General features: G+C 47.2%; 1 protein-coding gene across 1 annotated transcript in view; it reads right to left on the reverse strand.

The window, feature by feature from the left end:
* The window catches only part of GNB5 (G protein subunit beta 5), a 33,937-nt gene extending 21,112 nt beyond the window's left edge, over positions 1–12,825 (reverse strand). The window contains exons 1-2 of the mRNA XM_090270611.1: positions 12,601–12,825; positions 1,870–2,006 (exon numbers count right to left, since the gene is read on the reverse strand). Of these exons, the coding sequence (XP_090126737.1) occupies positions 1,870–2,006; positions 12,601–12,712 (249 nt within the window). The 5' untranslated portion in view covers positions 12,713–12,825. The remainder of the gene's footprint in view (positions 1–1,869; positions 2,007–12,600) is intronic.
* Between the last annotated feature and the right edge of the window lie 3,679 nt (positions 12,826–16,504).

Raw genomic sequence — 16,504 nt, forward strand, 5'->3', positions numbered from 1 at the left:
TCCTCCACAGCACTGCCTGCCTGTCCTCACTGCCCACCCACTGTGCGCTTGCTCAGGAGAGAGAAGGCCCCCAAGTCTGATAAAACTAAGCGTGGTCCCCTTCGTGGTGGGCCCAGCTTAGAGACGGTGCCTCCACCTGACCAGAACCCACACAGTCAGGCTGATTACTCGCCTGCCTTTTAAGGGAGAAGGGCTGTTCTGAGTCACTGGAAGTCTGTTCCAGAGCCTTCTGCTGTCCCCAGCTCCTGCCCACACCCCACCCACTCTCTGCAGCAGAGATGGAGGGATGGAGCCTGCCAGCCCCCCTGCCCACCCTCCCTCTAACCAGAGTGTACATGAGTGACAGAAATCCAACATATATTATACTTTTAAGGATAAAAGTGCCTAAAAGGCTAGGTAGCAACATGTACATCTCAATAACCACTCTGTAAAAATGAGCATTTAAAAAACCATCTAGAAATAAGTGCTCTAAAATAAAAACAGTGGTTGTGACAGGGTGGTGGGAGTGAAACCCTTTTCTGTGTTCTCTTTTCCAGTGTTTCTTTAATGTGGTAAAATATGAAAGGGATTACTTTTTTAGGAACATAAAAAAAGCAAGTGCTATGTGACATATTGGATTTCCAACTAATACAGGATATTAATAACACTTGTTCTATCAAACATGACACTGACATAGATATTAGAGCTGTAGATTATCTAGAACATGTACAGTTCTTATATTTAAAAGGATGACTTTAAAAAAACCCAAATTGGCCTTTGAAAAAGCTGGGATGAAGGCAGGGGTGAAGGGAAGCACAAACGGGTTATAAAAATGTATGACTTCAGTTTATAGTTGCATGTCCAATGCATGTAACATCCAAAGAAACAAAAAATACTAAGCAGTGGTTGCCAGGCTCCAAGAAGTCCCCAGTCACTCCAGTCCCCTGATCTTCACACCCGTGTGTGGGCCCCTCCCTCGTTATATCAGGGCTGGTCCGTGTGACCAGTGGAATACAGCAGAAGTGACGGAACATCACGTGTGAGCCCAGGTGACAGCAGACCTGGGCACAGGCGCACGGCTGCTGCCTCCCTCTCCCTCTCCTCGACCACCCGCTCTGGGGGAGGCCAGCCTCCATGACTGAGCAGCCCCGTGGAAAGGTCCACATGGTGCAGAACTGGGACCTCAGCCAACAGCCCTGTGAGTGAGCCGTCCTGGAGATGAGTCTCCGCCTTGGCCGAGTGGGCAGGTGACTGCGGTCCCACTAGCACCTTGACTGCAGCCTCGTGACAGACCCTGAGCCAGAGCCACCCGGCTGAGCTGCTCCAGATTCCTGACTCTCAGAAACCACATGAGATCATAAATAGGCGTTGTTTGAAGTTGTGAAGTTTGGGTGTAATTTGTCATGCAGCAACAGGTAATTAATCCATACGATGTAAAATAAACTATGTCAGCTATATAAAATGAATGAAAAATTAGACTCGACAAAATACAGATCTCACATTCTTTAAGGCATAAAAATGGCCAAACTCTTCCATGGAAAGAAGCCATGGTGGCATCGCAACCACTTCTGCCCTCAATTTGAGAGAAAAGCCACAGTTTTAAAATTGGTTTCACTCACAAATAAGAGCATGAAATATGATCAGGAAGAAATAATTTTCAATGGTTTGTCAAATAGTTTACAATGTTTCAGTATTACCAATTCCAAATCTGCCCCAATTAGTGAAGTCCTGCAGTAGAAAAGAGAATTCTCAGCCAGGCTACCCTCAGGTGCTTTGTAGAATGAGCAGAGTCATAAAGAACAGAAAGAGGTTTTCGAGAAGGACAGTGCTTGTCCCGCCTGGTGATAAAAGCAGAGCACTGCTCACCACCACACAACAGGTGCCACGTACCTGCGATGAGCTCACCATCCTCCTCTTATCTTTGCACCAGTCCATGCAGAGGACTTTGTTCCCGTGGCCTTTGAGGGTCCTTCTGGTCTTCATGACAAACTGCCCCAGCGCCTCCACCCGCTCTGCCACCTGGTGCACTAGAAGGACAAGGCCACAGTCACTTCTGTTACCAAGGACCAGGTCTGAGCCATATGTAGGCACAGCTTGAGTTGAGTCCTCCTGTGCCCTCGCAATGCTCTCTCTTTTAGGCGTAGCAGAGGGTAGAGACAACACTGTCAACCTCTCTTTGTGTTTCTCCAAACCATTGCCATATATGCGTGTCGCGGGACTAAGGAGAAGACCACCTCGTGTTTGTGAAGCATTGTACAGAAGGGCCACAGCTCTGCAGGGTGGGCAGGGTGCCAGCGGAGTGAGATTGCCAGCCCCATTTCACAGGTGAGGAGACTGAGGCTCCCAGGGGTCATTTGGCGAATACAAGTTCATACAACTAACTGGGAGCAAAGCTGGGGCTTCTGGTTCTTTTACCTACCATTTTCTAGTCATAAGGACAAGTGACTTTACAAAACCTATCCGCAGGTGCCACAGCGTGCACCCATGGTGCTCTAGGGCAGGGACTGTGACCCTTAACTGATCCCGCTATGCCTAGCACAGCCTGGGACACAGAACGGGACCCACTCACTTGCTGCAGGAAAGAATGATCCGCCAAACCGTACACCTGTGGGTTTACTGAAAACTTACAGGCTCTGTGGTTGAAGCACTGTGACCACAGCACCCCTTCTAGGGAAACCCCTCCTTCCTGCTTCCCTCCCCTGCTCCCTCTCTCCCTTTCCTTAAATACTTTGGTATGTATTTCCTAAAAACAAGGAACTCTTACATAACCTCAGTATTCTTACCACAGTCAGAAAGTTAACACTGAAACAATACATCTAATCTACAGACATTATTGAGATACACTCTATCATCCATTATAGCAAAAGAAACCCCAAGATCCTGTTTCTCTAGTCTCTCGTTATTTTGTGCCCCAGCTGGGCCTGTGTGACGCTTCCTTGGGATTAGGTTTGGTGGCGCATGTGTGGTAGGAACACAACCAACCGACGCTGAGTTCCTGTCAGTGTGACCCATCAGAGGCACGTGCTCGGCCCCCTGGCTGAGGTGGCACCTGCCGGGTTCTCCAGTGCACAGTTACCATTTTGCCTGCTGTAATGAGAAAGTATTTTGTGGGGATGTACTTGGACACTACATAAACACCCTCTTACTCCTCAAACTTGAATGCCCTGGTTTTAACATCCATTAATGATTCTTGCCTGAAGCTGGTTACTAGGATAGCTGGTAAGTGGTGATTTTTCTAATTTCACCATTCCTTCTGCATCTTTTGATTGGCTTTCTAATGTAATGAGGAGTCTTCCCTCCTCCCCAACTTACTTGTTCATTCATTTATACTAGTATGGATTCATGGATTCTTACCTTTCTCAAGATGTTATAAGTCCTTTACTATTATTATTTATTTTGGTGCTCAAATAGCCCCTGATTTGCTCAGGGGGAGCTGCATCAAGCAGGCTCCCATGACCCAACACGTCCCCATCATTCTCTGGGTATTGCAGGCTCAGTCCTGCAATCAGCCACTTCTCTGAAGTTTGGTTTCTTTTAGTTGCCCCATTTCTTTGTGATGAAGAAGCAAGTGTGCACAGGTTAAAAGTCTTCGTGAAATCCCAAACTATGAGAAATACTTGCTGAATTATAAAGTGCTACATGAATGTATAATGCTTATGCCATTGCTTCTGCTAAAACATTGCATTCTTTATTGCCAGAAATAGTCTCTTACAGATACATTCTTCACAAAAACATACGGCAGTTAAAAACAGACTGAAGTTTGTAAATTCTTATAGGCCTTGTATACAAGCTGACATCAGCTCAGTGCTGTACACATATTCTACTTAGTATTTTACTTTGAAGCGTCACACTGATATTATTGCTGCTTCCCCTAATTCAACATTAGGACAACCACAGCTATTTAATGTCCTCGAAAGAAAGAAAAAGAAAAAAGATGACTCACCAATCAAAACAGGGCCCTCCTTGCATGAGAATTTTGAACACATTTCAACAACTAATTATTTTTTCTCACATATGATTCACTCTCGATCCACCCGACCCCATTTCTATCTGCTGTATCTCACACCTGTTGAATTAAAGAGTTAAAACACATGTAATACAAAATTTTTTTAAAGACCAACTGAAAAAGAGTTGAATATGTTCTGTGAATAATTTGTGGGTGCTTGTTCAGAGCAGATATGCTTTCTCCCTTGCCTTCTAATGGGCCACCCAGCCCTCCAGGGTTTATTGTTTTCTTTTTCTTTTTTTTTCTTAAGAAATAATTAACACAACCAGCTGGTTTCTAGAACAAGAACTGACTAGAATACGATGATAAGCAATTAGGAAACCCCACTAGAAAGTAAGCGGCAGGAGGGCAGGTGCAGTCTTGTCCCATCTCCTTAGAGTGCCCCTAAAGCAGAGCAGGCAGGAACCAGGAACTGCTCCAGCTCTGGCTGCCAGGGCCCAAGCCCCGTGTGCTGCCCCGGGCAAGCTGCTCCCCTTCCCGCAGCCTTCCTGCCCTCACGGGGTTGTTGGGGAGACTAGTCGAGCCTGGCACAAAGGGCGCACTTGATGAGCGTTGGCCATTAGTCTCCAGCTTGGCACGCAGTGGGTACCAGGTAACTATTTATTCAAAGAGTAAGTGAAATGCTGTCAGGGCACATCAGAGAAGGAAAACTCTGATTCCAAAAAACCTCCGCTGCCTTGCGGCATACCTCTTCAGGGGAAAGGCTAAGGGAGTAAACCCCGACAGAAAATCTGGAGCCGGAGTCCCTAAGGCGGTTTGACGTTGTAGTCAGCACCGGCAACTCCTGCGGCGCACCTGAAGCCAAGCTGTATTGACTCCGTCTTTCCCTTGGACCCTTCAGCTGCGAAGAGAGGGGGGGGGTCTGCTGCATGGGCAACAGCAGACCCTCCATATCACCCTGCCCAGGCTCTGTAGCTTCAGCTTCACTGGAGAGGACACTCCAGCGTCATCGCAAGATGTCGATTCAACACGGGAGGAGACACTGTCACTCCCGAGTTGGACTGCACAGCCATTCTTGGCGGTGCAGATAGACTCTTAAGAAGCTACACCATCGTCTCTCGAGACGGACGGCTGCTGAAGTGAAATGCTGAGTAATTATTAAATTTTAATCAACTCTAGCAATCTTAAGCAGCATAACTTTGAGCATATTTCTTTTTTGTACCTCTCCCTAGCCCTAATCTATCATCTCTGTGTCAGCTGCCCAGGAGCTGCTCAATTTATTGGGGCAAACTTGCTAGCACTGGCCGTGGGTCCTGATTCAGGGACTTAGAACCCAGGGGGTGCAGCCTGGGCCCTGCATTGCCACAGGGTGCCCGGTGAGATGTGCCCACTAAAGGTGGAGGTGGAGGCAGCTCTGAGAAGGTTCAGAAAGGCAGCTTCTTGGACAAGGGGGAATGCGCCAGAGAAGGAGGATTCCAGAGTCTGTGGTTGAGAAAGCAGTGATACACTGAACCCAAATAGGCAATTCAAAAAGGAGCTGGTTGGGAATACAAATGGTAAGTGCGCTTTCTGATGAATGACGCACAGGTGGGACAGACAGTAGAAACTGGAAACTGTGGCTGGAGCTCAAGAGGAGGGACAGAGCCAGAAGTATAGGACAGTGACTGAAGGAAGAAGAGTCCCTGCCGTTACTGAGCGTGCCGTTTGCAGGGGGGAGACGAGCTGGCACATAGCTACTAAGTGCCGTGTACCGAAAGGTGGCTAACGAAGGTGTCAGGGAGCCGACAGCAGCATGGCTGGCATGGCTGCAGGTGTGCCCATCAGAGGAGATGCCACAGGAGCCTGGCTTTGAAGGAGTTGGGGTGGGGGAAGGAAGGTGAAGCTAGCTTCTTAATATCCATTTTTGTTTTTTTAGTTAAATGGAAGAGAATGACCTAATCCAAGGGGGTGTTCTGATGTTTAACTGGGAAAGCAAATTATCCGCCAGGCTAAGGGGGGATTAGGGTACAGGAGCTAGAAAATCAAAGGAGCATAACACGGGGGAGAGAAAACTTTTGAAGGGAAGGGCCAGGAAAACTAGAGATCATGTTTAGGACAGGAGGGAAGGGGAGAATGAAAGAGGTTATGGAGAGGAAGAAGGTTTTTTCTTGATTTCTTTTAATGTAATTATAGAAGTGCATACCCATTAACAATAATCAGAAAATAGAAACATATTATCACTTATAATTTTGCTTAGCCCAACCATTCTTCACATTTGATACATGTATAGCCCTCCAGACTTTTTCTCTGTCTATACATGTGCATATGTGTGTAAGCAGATGACACTCTCTGTATAATCTGGGGTCCTGTTTTTTTCACCTGATATATTTGTACGTGTCTTTCCATGTTAACTGTAATTATCTGTCATTTTAAATAACTGCATAACATTCTACTGTATGGATGTACCATAATCCAAAAACTCCCTACTGGTGGGCAGTTGGCTCCAGGGCCGCCAGGATGCCCTTGTACTGCTTCAGTTCTTAAATTTCAATTTGTGGCGTGGCTGAGTCAAAGGGAAAGCACATTTTTATTTATTTATTTTTACTTTTAAAGATTTTATTTATTTTTAGATAGAGGGGAAGGGAGGGAGAGAGAAAGGGAAAGAAACAATGATATATGACATACATAAATCAGTTGCCTCTCGCATGCCCCCAACTGAGGACCTGGCCTGCAACCCGGGCATGTGCCCTGACTGGGAATTGAACTGGTGACCTTTCAGTTTTGCAGGTCAGCACTCAATCCACTGAGCCACACCAGCCAACACGGCAAAGCACATTTTTAAAGCCTTTCCCCACATGTTGCCATTATCCACCAAGTATTGCATGTCTCCTGGGTGACAGGGGCTGGGCTGAGAGATTTACACAGAGCCTGAGGACACAGCCTTTACCCCCATTTCTACAGAAAAGGAAACAGGCTTGAAGAGGCTAAGGACCTTATGCACATACACTCTGACCTCTAAGAACAGATAAACACCCCCACAGGAGGGTAAACTCTGGGCAGGTAGCTGGAATTCTTTATACAATGAAGGATTTGGTGAGGCAGTGACAATGGCTTCTGAGTCCATGAGACACCCCAACCTTGGGTCCCCCACACTTCTTGATGGGTCAGCTGGGGATTCTTAACCAGGAGTCAAGAAACCCGTGCTGCTCCCGGCTCGGCTACCACCTGACTAGGAGAGTGATGGAAAGTTTCAGCCAGAAGAGACTGACTCAAGCAGTAGTGCTCAGCACCGTCCCTGGGCAGGGCACCACATCTGCAGGGCAAACCCACCCTGCTGGGGCCTGGCGCTCGGGTGCAGTAGTGATTTCCAGATTTGAGTTATAGAAATCCCCCTCCCCCTGTCCTCTTCTACTCTCTCTCACACAAAATCTTTCTAGAAAACAGAGCTGAGTCGAGCTGGTGATGGTTAGAGAAGGGTGCTGGGCTCAGAGTCACATCTCTCGGCTCAGCACGCCTCATGCCCACTAGCCCCCAAGTGCGCTGCACCGGCCTTATCACTTCCCAGAGAAGGAAAACGAGGCCGGAGGGGAGAGCTTGACTCATAAGTTAGTGTAAACAAATGTCTCCTCTGAGCCTCTGCCCTGTTCTGTAAGAGTTTAGAAATCATCTAGAATTCTGGTTTCAGGCAAAGATTAATTTTTCATCAAGATGTGGCCTCCTCTCAAGTTTCAGGGAATAGTTTATTTTATAATCTGTACACACATGAATTTAAAGTAGAGTGTATAGTATGCAGGTCAATATGTACACAAGATTTCACATTATGTAAGTTATTATAAAGTGAAAATACACAGCAGGGGCCTTCTTGTCATTCCATGAGGCCATAAAAATGATGGCACAAGCATGGGCAAGCTCTACGATCTCCCTGAAAATAAGCATTATGAAATTGATTATAAATACTGAATAGATCAAAGACAAGTGAGCTATCTTAAATAAAAAAATATTTTAAAAATGATCTTGAATCACTTTCTAAATTTTCTACCAATATACAGCCTTTGGATGGTCATTATTTGGTAGATCAAAAGAACCAAGGAGGGTGAATCATTCAAATTTTATTTTCAAAAATTCATTCTGATCCTACCCCAAAGTAGAATGGGGTGGGAAGTGTACAAGCTCTCTAGCACCTGGATGGAAGGAAAACATCTCCAATCATATTACCTCACTACATCTGCCACAGGTTTTTGAATTTCCTTAAAACCATGCATTAGCCACACTCAAAAAAAAAAAAAAAAAAAAATCCTACTCTGAATTCCCCAATGAAAAGCTGGAAGGGTTAAGCTATGGTACCGCATTTAAGATGGAATACTATGGAGAATACCACCTCATAATTTTTAAATGCTGACATGAAAAAGAACTGAACATGACATGCAGAGCTCTTCAATCCATTGTGTGAAGTCAAAACTAGGCTCCAACTCTACACCTAGTATAGTCCCGAGTATGTGTATAAATATATACACAAATATAAAAACACAGGCTATGAAATACATCAAAAAATTACAAGTAGCTACCTCTGGGTGGTGCAGTTATGGATGATTTGCTTTCTTATATATTTCTAAATTTGCTACCGGGCATTTGTTTATTATCATGTATTTTAGAGACATTGCATTGGCTGGTTTGTGTGCATCATGAACAGAGAACAAAAGGAAGGGAGAGGAAATGAAAGGCAGGTTTGCTTTCTGCTCCCTTGGACGGCTGCAGGCAGCACATTGAAGAATAGCTGGGAAGAGGATTACTCTGCAGGGAAACTCACTGCTATGAACTCAGTACACGCAGCGTATTTCCTTAGAACATGGAAAAGTGAATCAACGTATTTGCTTCAAACCAATCTAGAAGTTTGGTTTTCCTAGATTTCTCCCTACACCATAAAATCAGAATCACCCAAAGCTCCAGCCATAAAGTCTGTCCAAAAGCAAGCAAACAAACAAACAAACAAGCAAGCAAGCAAATAAATGGAGCCCCTTTAAAATGGAGCTGGAGCTGCCATCCCAGAGGACCTGCTGTGCATGTTTTATGTCTCAAACCTTTGGAATGTCAAAACAGGGCAAAATAATGCAGATGGTCTCTAGAAGCTGGAAAAGGCAAGAAATGGATTCTTCCCTGGAGCCTCCAGAAGGAATGCAGCCCTGCTGGCCCATGTTAGACTTCTGGCCTGCATGTCTGCAACAGAATACATTTATGTAGCTTTAAGTTACTATGTGGAAATGTGTACAGCACCAATAGGAAACTAATACAAGCTGTAGTAATCCCCTCATGATTCTAAAATGCCTTAGACTCAAGCAAGGAAGCACTTATCAATGGTAGAAGGCAAGCAAAAGGGATAAGGAGAAACACCCAGGGCAGGAAAGCTCTGGTGGAGTAACAGGAAAGGCAGGGGCAGGGGCAGGGACTCTCAGGCTGTGGAGTTTGATATGGGCTGGTTCCCCTGAGACCACCCACATAAGCCACTTCCTGTGTAATGTCGGCTGAGGTCTGACTTGGTGGTGAGGGCCCCACAGAACGGAAGCTGTCTGAGGGTCAAAGGGATGAGAGGCGAAGATACTAGAGTCTAGGATCGGGAAAAGTTCACTTTTCCTCCAAATTTATGGTCTACAATTTTGTTGTGTTGACTTTTTAAAAAAGATTTTATTTACCTTTTTTTTTGGAGAGTGGGGAAAGGAGGGACAAAGAGACAGAGAGAAACATCAGTGTGTGAGAAATACATCAATGTTGCCACTTGCACACTCCCAGCTGGGGACCTGGCCCGCAACCCAGGCATGTGTCCTGACAGGGAATAGAACCGGCAACCTTTCAGTTCACAGGCCAGCACTCAATCCATTGAGCCACACCAGCCAGAGCCATGTTGGCTTTTTAAAGCCAAGAATTAGGGCAAATCAGAGCTAACAGAAGGCTGACCAACTGTCCTGGTGTGCCCAGGATTGAAGGGTTTCCAGGGACCCAGGACTTTACATTTTATAACTGAGAGTCCCAGGCAAACCAGCATGACTTGGTCACTTTCAATTTATAGCCTAAAAAGGTTTCCCCAACTAGGATAAGGGTCACAGGGTCATCTATAACAGCTACATAAAAACGTACAAGAAAGGGCTGAGAGACTGGGAGAGAGAAGAGCCCAGTGATCCTCGGTCCTGGAGAGCTGCATGGGGAGAGCCTGTGGTCAGAGGCAAAAGAGTACTTCTGACTGCTAACAAGATCCCAGGGGGCTGTGATGGAGTGAGGGGCCAGCATATTAAGAGGGTCACCTTGTGAACCCTGAAGACACCAGGTAGGGTCAGGGCTTAGGGTCAAAAGGCAGGCTCAAGCCATGTGCCAAAGTCCTTAAGAAATGAGGGAGCCTGGGTGGGCGGTCAGGAGACAGCAGTGTGGGGGAGAAGAGGGCAGGCAATGGAATGACAGGAGCCGCTGAGGAGATAGGGTTTTATATAGCAGGAAAGAAGTGGTCTGGAAGCTGCAGGCAGCAGAAAGGGAAACAGGACCGTGACTTCTGGTCTTTCCAACTCACTAGTTCTGACTTATAGACAGGCGAGGATAGATCCTTCCACTGTGCCAAATTTGGTACAGACCTCTGAGGGCATTGCACCCTTAGCAGGACAGGGGTTCCCTGTTGTAAAGCTGCATCTTGACTTGATTCTCTCTTTGCTTTAAGACAACTTACACACTCACAAAAAAGGCTGAAAATCCCAGTGGACAGCCTGCACGGTTGAGTACGTTTCTGGAGAACCTCTTTGCACTGAGCACAAAGGTTCAGCAAAAAAGCTGAAGTGAGGCTGGGCTGGAGCTCTGTCTGCCTGCACTGGAGGCCTGATCCCACCACTTTTTAGCTATGATCTTTCCACGAGTCCTTTCTCCTCTCTGTGCCTCAGTTTCTGTGTCTGTAAAATGGAGAAATCAGGCTGACCTCAGATAACACCACACTCACAGCATGGTCATTATCATCTGCAGAGTGTAGGAATTTGCAAAGGGAAATGGGGAAGACTGTCCCATGCCTTCCAATGTCCACGCCTTGCTTCTCCCCTGATAACAGAAACCCAGCTCTGTTTGAGGTTGAAAATGTGCCCAGTTCGGGTCTGCTTTTCCCAGCCTCTCTTGCAGTAGTTATGTGACCTGGCCAATGAAGTGCAAGCAAAAATCTGTTGGGAAGAAAGAAAACTTGGGGGGAAACGTTCGCTTTCCTGATGAAAAGGAGAAACAGAGGCTGGTAAATACATTTCCCCTTCTTCCCATCCAGGACACAGGGGTGATGTTTGGAGCTGTGGCAGTGATATCACCGTCATGGGGCAAGTGCCAGTGTTCTCAGGGTGTTGAAGAGAGATAGGAGCCTGGATCCCTGATGGCACATTGGGCAGCTGAACCAAAGCTGGCCATTGCCTACTCTCATTCTTGTTATGTAAGAAAAACAACTCCCAATTTGTTAACTACTTTATGAGGGGTTTATAGTTCATTGTAGCTGGATATGCTTCTAAACAATACAGGGGCTCAGTGTGACTCTTATTTAAAGGGGGCCTGATAAAAGCACAGCATACTCTAGACTCAGGTCATCTGCTTTTACCAAGTAATTTTCAAAGAAAGGAATCAGGTGCTAAAGGACCTAGCACATACCTGTCTTTCTTTTCCAAATGGAATTTAAAGGAGCTGGTTCCAAATAGGAATGGCAGGAGCACAATGTATAGGCGTACCTGAGGGCACCAAGGGGAGGTCTTGCTCAGCAAAGGGGAGCTGCCACCCTCAGAGCTGAAAAGTAAGCAGATAAAGCCACTTTCCCAAGCTTGGCCCTGGGCCCAAACTCTGCTGAGGATAAACGAAATGACACAGTAAAGGGAAGCTGTTCCTGCCAAGAGTCATTTCACCTAGCTATTTAATTGATCACTCAAAAAAAAAAAAAAAAAAAAAATCACAGAGACGGTTCTAAATTACGGCAGTGGTCAATAATGTAAGTTTGTTTAAGATTGCTATTGCTCTTTTATGCCAATCATAGCCAATCATACCGCATCCACTCAAAGCTTTTAAATCAGTCTCAAATGAACTGAATGGTTGGATTTGGTAAACTCCTCTACTTCCCTTCCCCCATCAGGCTCTCCACCCCAAGGAGACGGGGTAGATTGGAAAAATGAGCTTTTAAATCAGAGTCTCGTCCCCTGTAAAAGCAAAACTGAGAAAAGACACAAAGTGATGGAGGAAGCCAAATATTAAAAACAAAACAAAACAGGAGTTGACCCTAGCCGCGCCCCCACGAGCTCCCGGGCTGGCCACCACTGACAACACCCTCGGCCGCGCTCCGCCGGGGAGGGGCCGGAACGCGATCAGTCTGCATCTTCTCGGCAGGTGACGGTAGTAAATGGTCCCATGATCCTTCGTCGGGAGGCCAGCGGTCAGGGGCTGCTACCACCAGTCGCCTCGGCCCATAGGCGGGCTGGGACTCTGCAAGGTGCCGGGAGCCTCCGGGGGCCGCCCAGCTCGGGCCGGACACCCGCGCACCCGAGGACTCGCAGCCACTCCCCCTGCCTCACCTGGCGCCGGGCCACCCAGGCCACCCCCGCCCGCATCCCGCCCCGGGGCCAGGCCGCCGGCACCCTCTTCTCGGGAACCCGGTGTCGTTTCCGCCGCCCGCCTCCCCGCGCGCAGCCCCCGCCCGGGCCCGCACTCACGCTCCACGTCGTGCAGCTTGGCCCGCTCCTCCTCCAGTTTGCCCTTGAGGCTTTCGGCCTCGCTTTTCAGCGACGCTAGCGTCTCGTTCTCGTGCAGCCCATCCGTGGCCATCTTCGTGCGGGGACGCGGCAGGGAGGGAAGCGGAGAACGGGGATGCGGGTGAGCTGCCGGAGGAGGCCCCAGCGGCCACGGGCGCAGCTCCAGCCACCGCCTCCCCTGCGCGCGGCCCCGCCCTCCGGCGCTGACGCCGGCAGCTGCGAGCTGGGCTGCGGCGGCGGCCGACCCCCCGCCCCCGCCGGCCTCGCCCGCGGGCACAGCGCCCCCTCCGCGCTCCTGCCCCGCACCTGCGGTGGGCGCCCTGGCGCCGAGCCCCGGGATCAGCCTCATTGAGCGCTGCTGCGCATTTCGCGCGTGGGAAGCAGGCAGTGCGGTTCCCATTTCGCCGATGGGAAGACCGAGACTAGCGTATGATAAGGGACTTGGTGGCGGACCTCACGTAGTGAGGGCCAAGCTGGGATTCCAAATCAGGACGGCCCGGCTCCCGGGAGTCTGGTGAACTCCCAGTGACACTGCCCTCCCTCCCGCTCCCGCCTCCCTACTACCCCGCACAGATCTCCCTTCGCTGGGACTTGAGGGCTGTACTGGCAGAAACCCGAGAGGAGAGGGCAGGAGGTCCCGCTCGCATCACTGATACCCGGCGGATCCCGGGTTGCTCTGGTGCTTCCCCCACAGCGCATCGGAAACTTTCCTCGTTTGTTGACTTAAATGTACAAACATAGAACGAGTTCTGGCTTCTGAGAAGCTCTGGGGTCTTAGCACGCCCGCTGCCGGTTTTGCTTTTCCTTTCTTCACTGGGGAATTCAGTCCCAGGGGAGGGCGGGGGCGTGGCACACGGAGGCCCAGACTCCGTGCTTCTGAGTCCGTGCCCAGCGATCTCAGATCAGTCACTCCTGAGACAGCTTCCTCTACTTTAGAATGAAGGTCGCTACAATTCTCTCAAGCACGCAGGCATCCCCTCTTTCCAGTCCCCTACAGTGCCAGGCACGGTTCCAAGGGTTTTGCATTAATAACTCACAACAGTCATCCTGAATGGGTACTATCATCATTCCCATTTTACAAATGAGAAAACTGAGGCACAGAAAGGTTATGATTTGCTCAGTTCACTCTCCCAGAAAGAGGCAAAGGCAAGATTTGGGCGCAGTCAGTCTGGCTCCCTTCAGTTACATGCCTCAGGACTCCCGTGTGGAGGACTCCCAGCCCAGGGGTTCTTTCTCTTTTCTTCTCCCTGAGCTTGCCCTGTGTGTTTGTGTCAAGACTGGAAAGGCAGATCAAAGTTACAAATTATAAAGTGAAACATTGCCAAGGGGAATCTGGATGCCAACCCCACCCTCTTTGTACCCTTTCCCTTCCTGAGTAATCCAGCCTTGACTTGCTATCCTGAGCCCTCTCTAAAAAAAATTGAAAGTAACCTATACTAATATTATTAATAATATTAATATATTAGGTGCTCAGTTAATGTTAGTTTATAAAAGGGTGTATAAAACAACATATGAGTATATAAAACATGTAATTAAAAATAAATCAAGTATGGGGGGAGCAATGGGGGAAAAATGGGACAACTGTAATTGAATAACCAAAAAATAAAATTAAAAAAACAAAAAAACAAAACAAAACAAAAATAAAGAGTACTCACTCAGCCTGTGTTCTAAGAAAAAAGAAAAAAAAAAGAACACAGGCTGAGTGAGTATTTGTTAGAACACAGGCTGAGTGAGTATTCTTTAAACAGAGACTGATTCCATATTCTGTTGGAACACAGGCTGAGTGGATATTTTTTAAACATAGACTGAGTCCATATTCTGTTGGAACACAGGCTGAGTGAGTATTCTGTTAGAACACAGGCTGAGTGAGTATTCTGTTAGAACACAGGCTGAGTATTTGTTAGAACACAGGCTGAGTGAGTATTCTGTTAGAACACAGGCTGAGTATTTGTTAGAACACAGGCTGAGTGAGTATTCTTTAAACAGAGACTGATTCCATATTCTGTTGGAACACAGGCTGAGTGAGTATTCTGTTAGAACACAGGCTGAGTGGGTATAAAAAAAAATAAATCAAGTATATAAAATATGTAAATGTTTTAGATACATTCAACTATTTATAGATTTGTATCAGAATGGGCAGAGCAAAAGGTTAAGAGCACAGGCTCTATCTCGATCAGATTGCCTGAGGGGCAAACCCTGGCCAAGCTGTGCAGCCTAGGATGATTTACTTAATTCCTCTGTCCCTCAGGCTCTTCATCTGTAAATGGTCATCAGGAATGACTCTGTAGAACATTCAGAGCAATGGGTGGCACACCTCATGGGCTTGTTATATGATTAAGGCTGCCTGATACATTGGAGCAATTCTCGTGACATAATTTAATGAGGAGATGCTAGGTCATGGGCCACTTCTCACAATGGTCATCTCAGCAGGTCTGGGCAAAGCAGCATCCTCTCATAACCTTCTCAGGTGACACCTCCTTGACTATCATGGGGCATACAAGGCTGCCAGTCTGTGAAGACCAGTGGTGAGTGGGGCTCCGCACTCATGTGTGCCCTCCTCTGGAGGTTCTGTGTGTGTAAGAAACCCCAAACATCTGCCGATCTGGAAAGTTCACCCTTTAGAGATAAGGTCTTGTAAGTTTTTAATAGCTGGAAAAGCACTTTTCTGTTCTTTGGTGTTCGCTCTTTTTTTTTTCTTCCATGAGGACTATGAGATCTGCTACATGTCAGCAGTGGTGGAGAGGCAGGGTTGCCTCTAATCATGAAAGTGTCCACTGGAGGCTGTTGTCTGCACAATCCCAAACACCTGGACAAAAGGCCAGTCATTGGATGTCTCCTCAGCCAAAGGAACCTGTCTGGAATATTTGGAATCCCCCATACACTTGGGGTGGAGATAGCTGGCAACCAGCCCCTGAAGACTATCTTCAGGCAGGGCATCCAAACTGGGGAGATTATGGGACATCTGGGATTCTGGGCTCCTTCTGGCCACAGAGGAAGTTGTTTAAAAAACAGAAGAGCTAGAGGAATAAATAGTACTGTTCCAGGGTGGTAGGGCAGCCACCAGAAAGCAGGCTTATTTTAAGAAATGAATGTCCTCAGTTTGACAATTTGCAGAGCCAAGGTTAGAGCACAGTGTGTTGGAGGTAGAAGCCCATTACTCGGAGCCTAACCTCTGACATTAGGGTTACTAAGCCACCCTGGGCTGTTTACTTGCTATTTACTTTATGGAAAAAAATTTTTTTTAAAAAAAAATCATTGTCAGGGGTTACAATAGAGCCAAGAGGATGAATACTGCCTTTTCCTCATTAGTTGGGCAAAATGTAAAAGTCCTTTTTTCTCTCTTTGATATAGTGTTTTTAAAATGTTAATAATTGAGGATTTCGCCCTGGCTGATGTGGCTCAGTGGATTGAGGACAGACTGGCGAACGTTAAGGTTACCGGTTTGATTCCCAGTCAGGGCACATGCCTGGGCTGCGGGCCAGGTCCCCAGTTAGGGACGTGCAACTCGCCGATGTATATCTCACACATTACTGTTCCTCTCCCTCTCATTCTTCTTCCCTTTTCCTCTCTCTAAAAGTAAATAACTAAAATCTAAAAAAAAAAAAAAAATTAAAACAAAAATAATTGAAGATTTTCTATTAGGCTTTTGGGGAAGAGTGCTTTACCACTTTTAACCAGGTGGGGGCTCCGCTCAGCCTCACTACTGAGCTGAGCTTTGCAAATCCTCTGAGATAGAATCAATTCCTAGGGCGTCAGCTATGTTGTGGACATTTCTTTTTTTTCGCTGCAAGATCTGAATTTAGATCTTCCATAATTAAAGATCTGGATATAGGACCTGTGCATAGCCACCTCTGGTGAAGATTGA

This window comes from Furipterus horrens, unplaced genomic scaffold (assembly GCF_987537825.1).
Source record: "Furipterus horrens unplaced genomic scaffold, mFurHor1.1.pri manual_scaffold_3, whole genome shotgun sequence".
Classification (NCBI taxonomy): Eukaryota; Metazoa; Chordata; class Mammalia; order Chiroptera; family Furipteridae; genus Furipterus; species Furipterus horrens.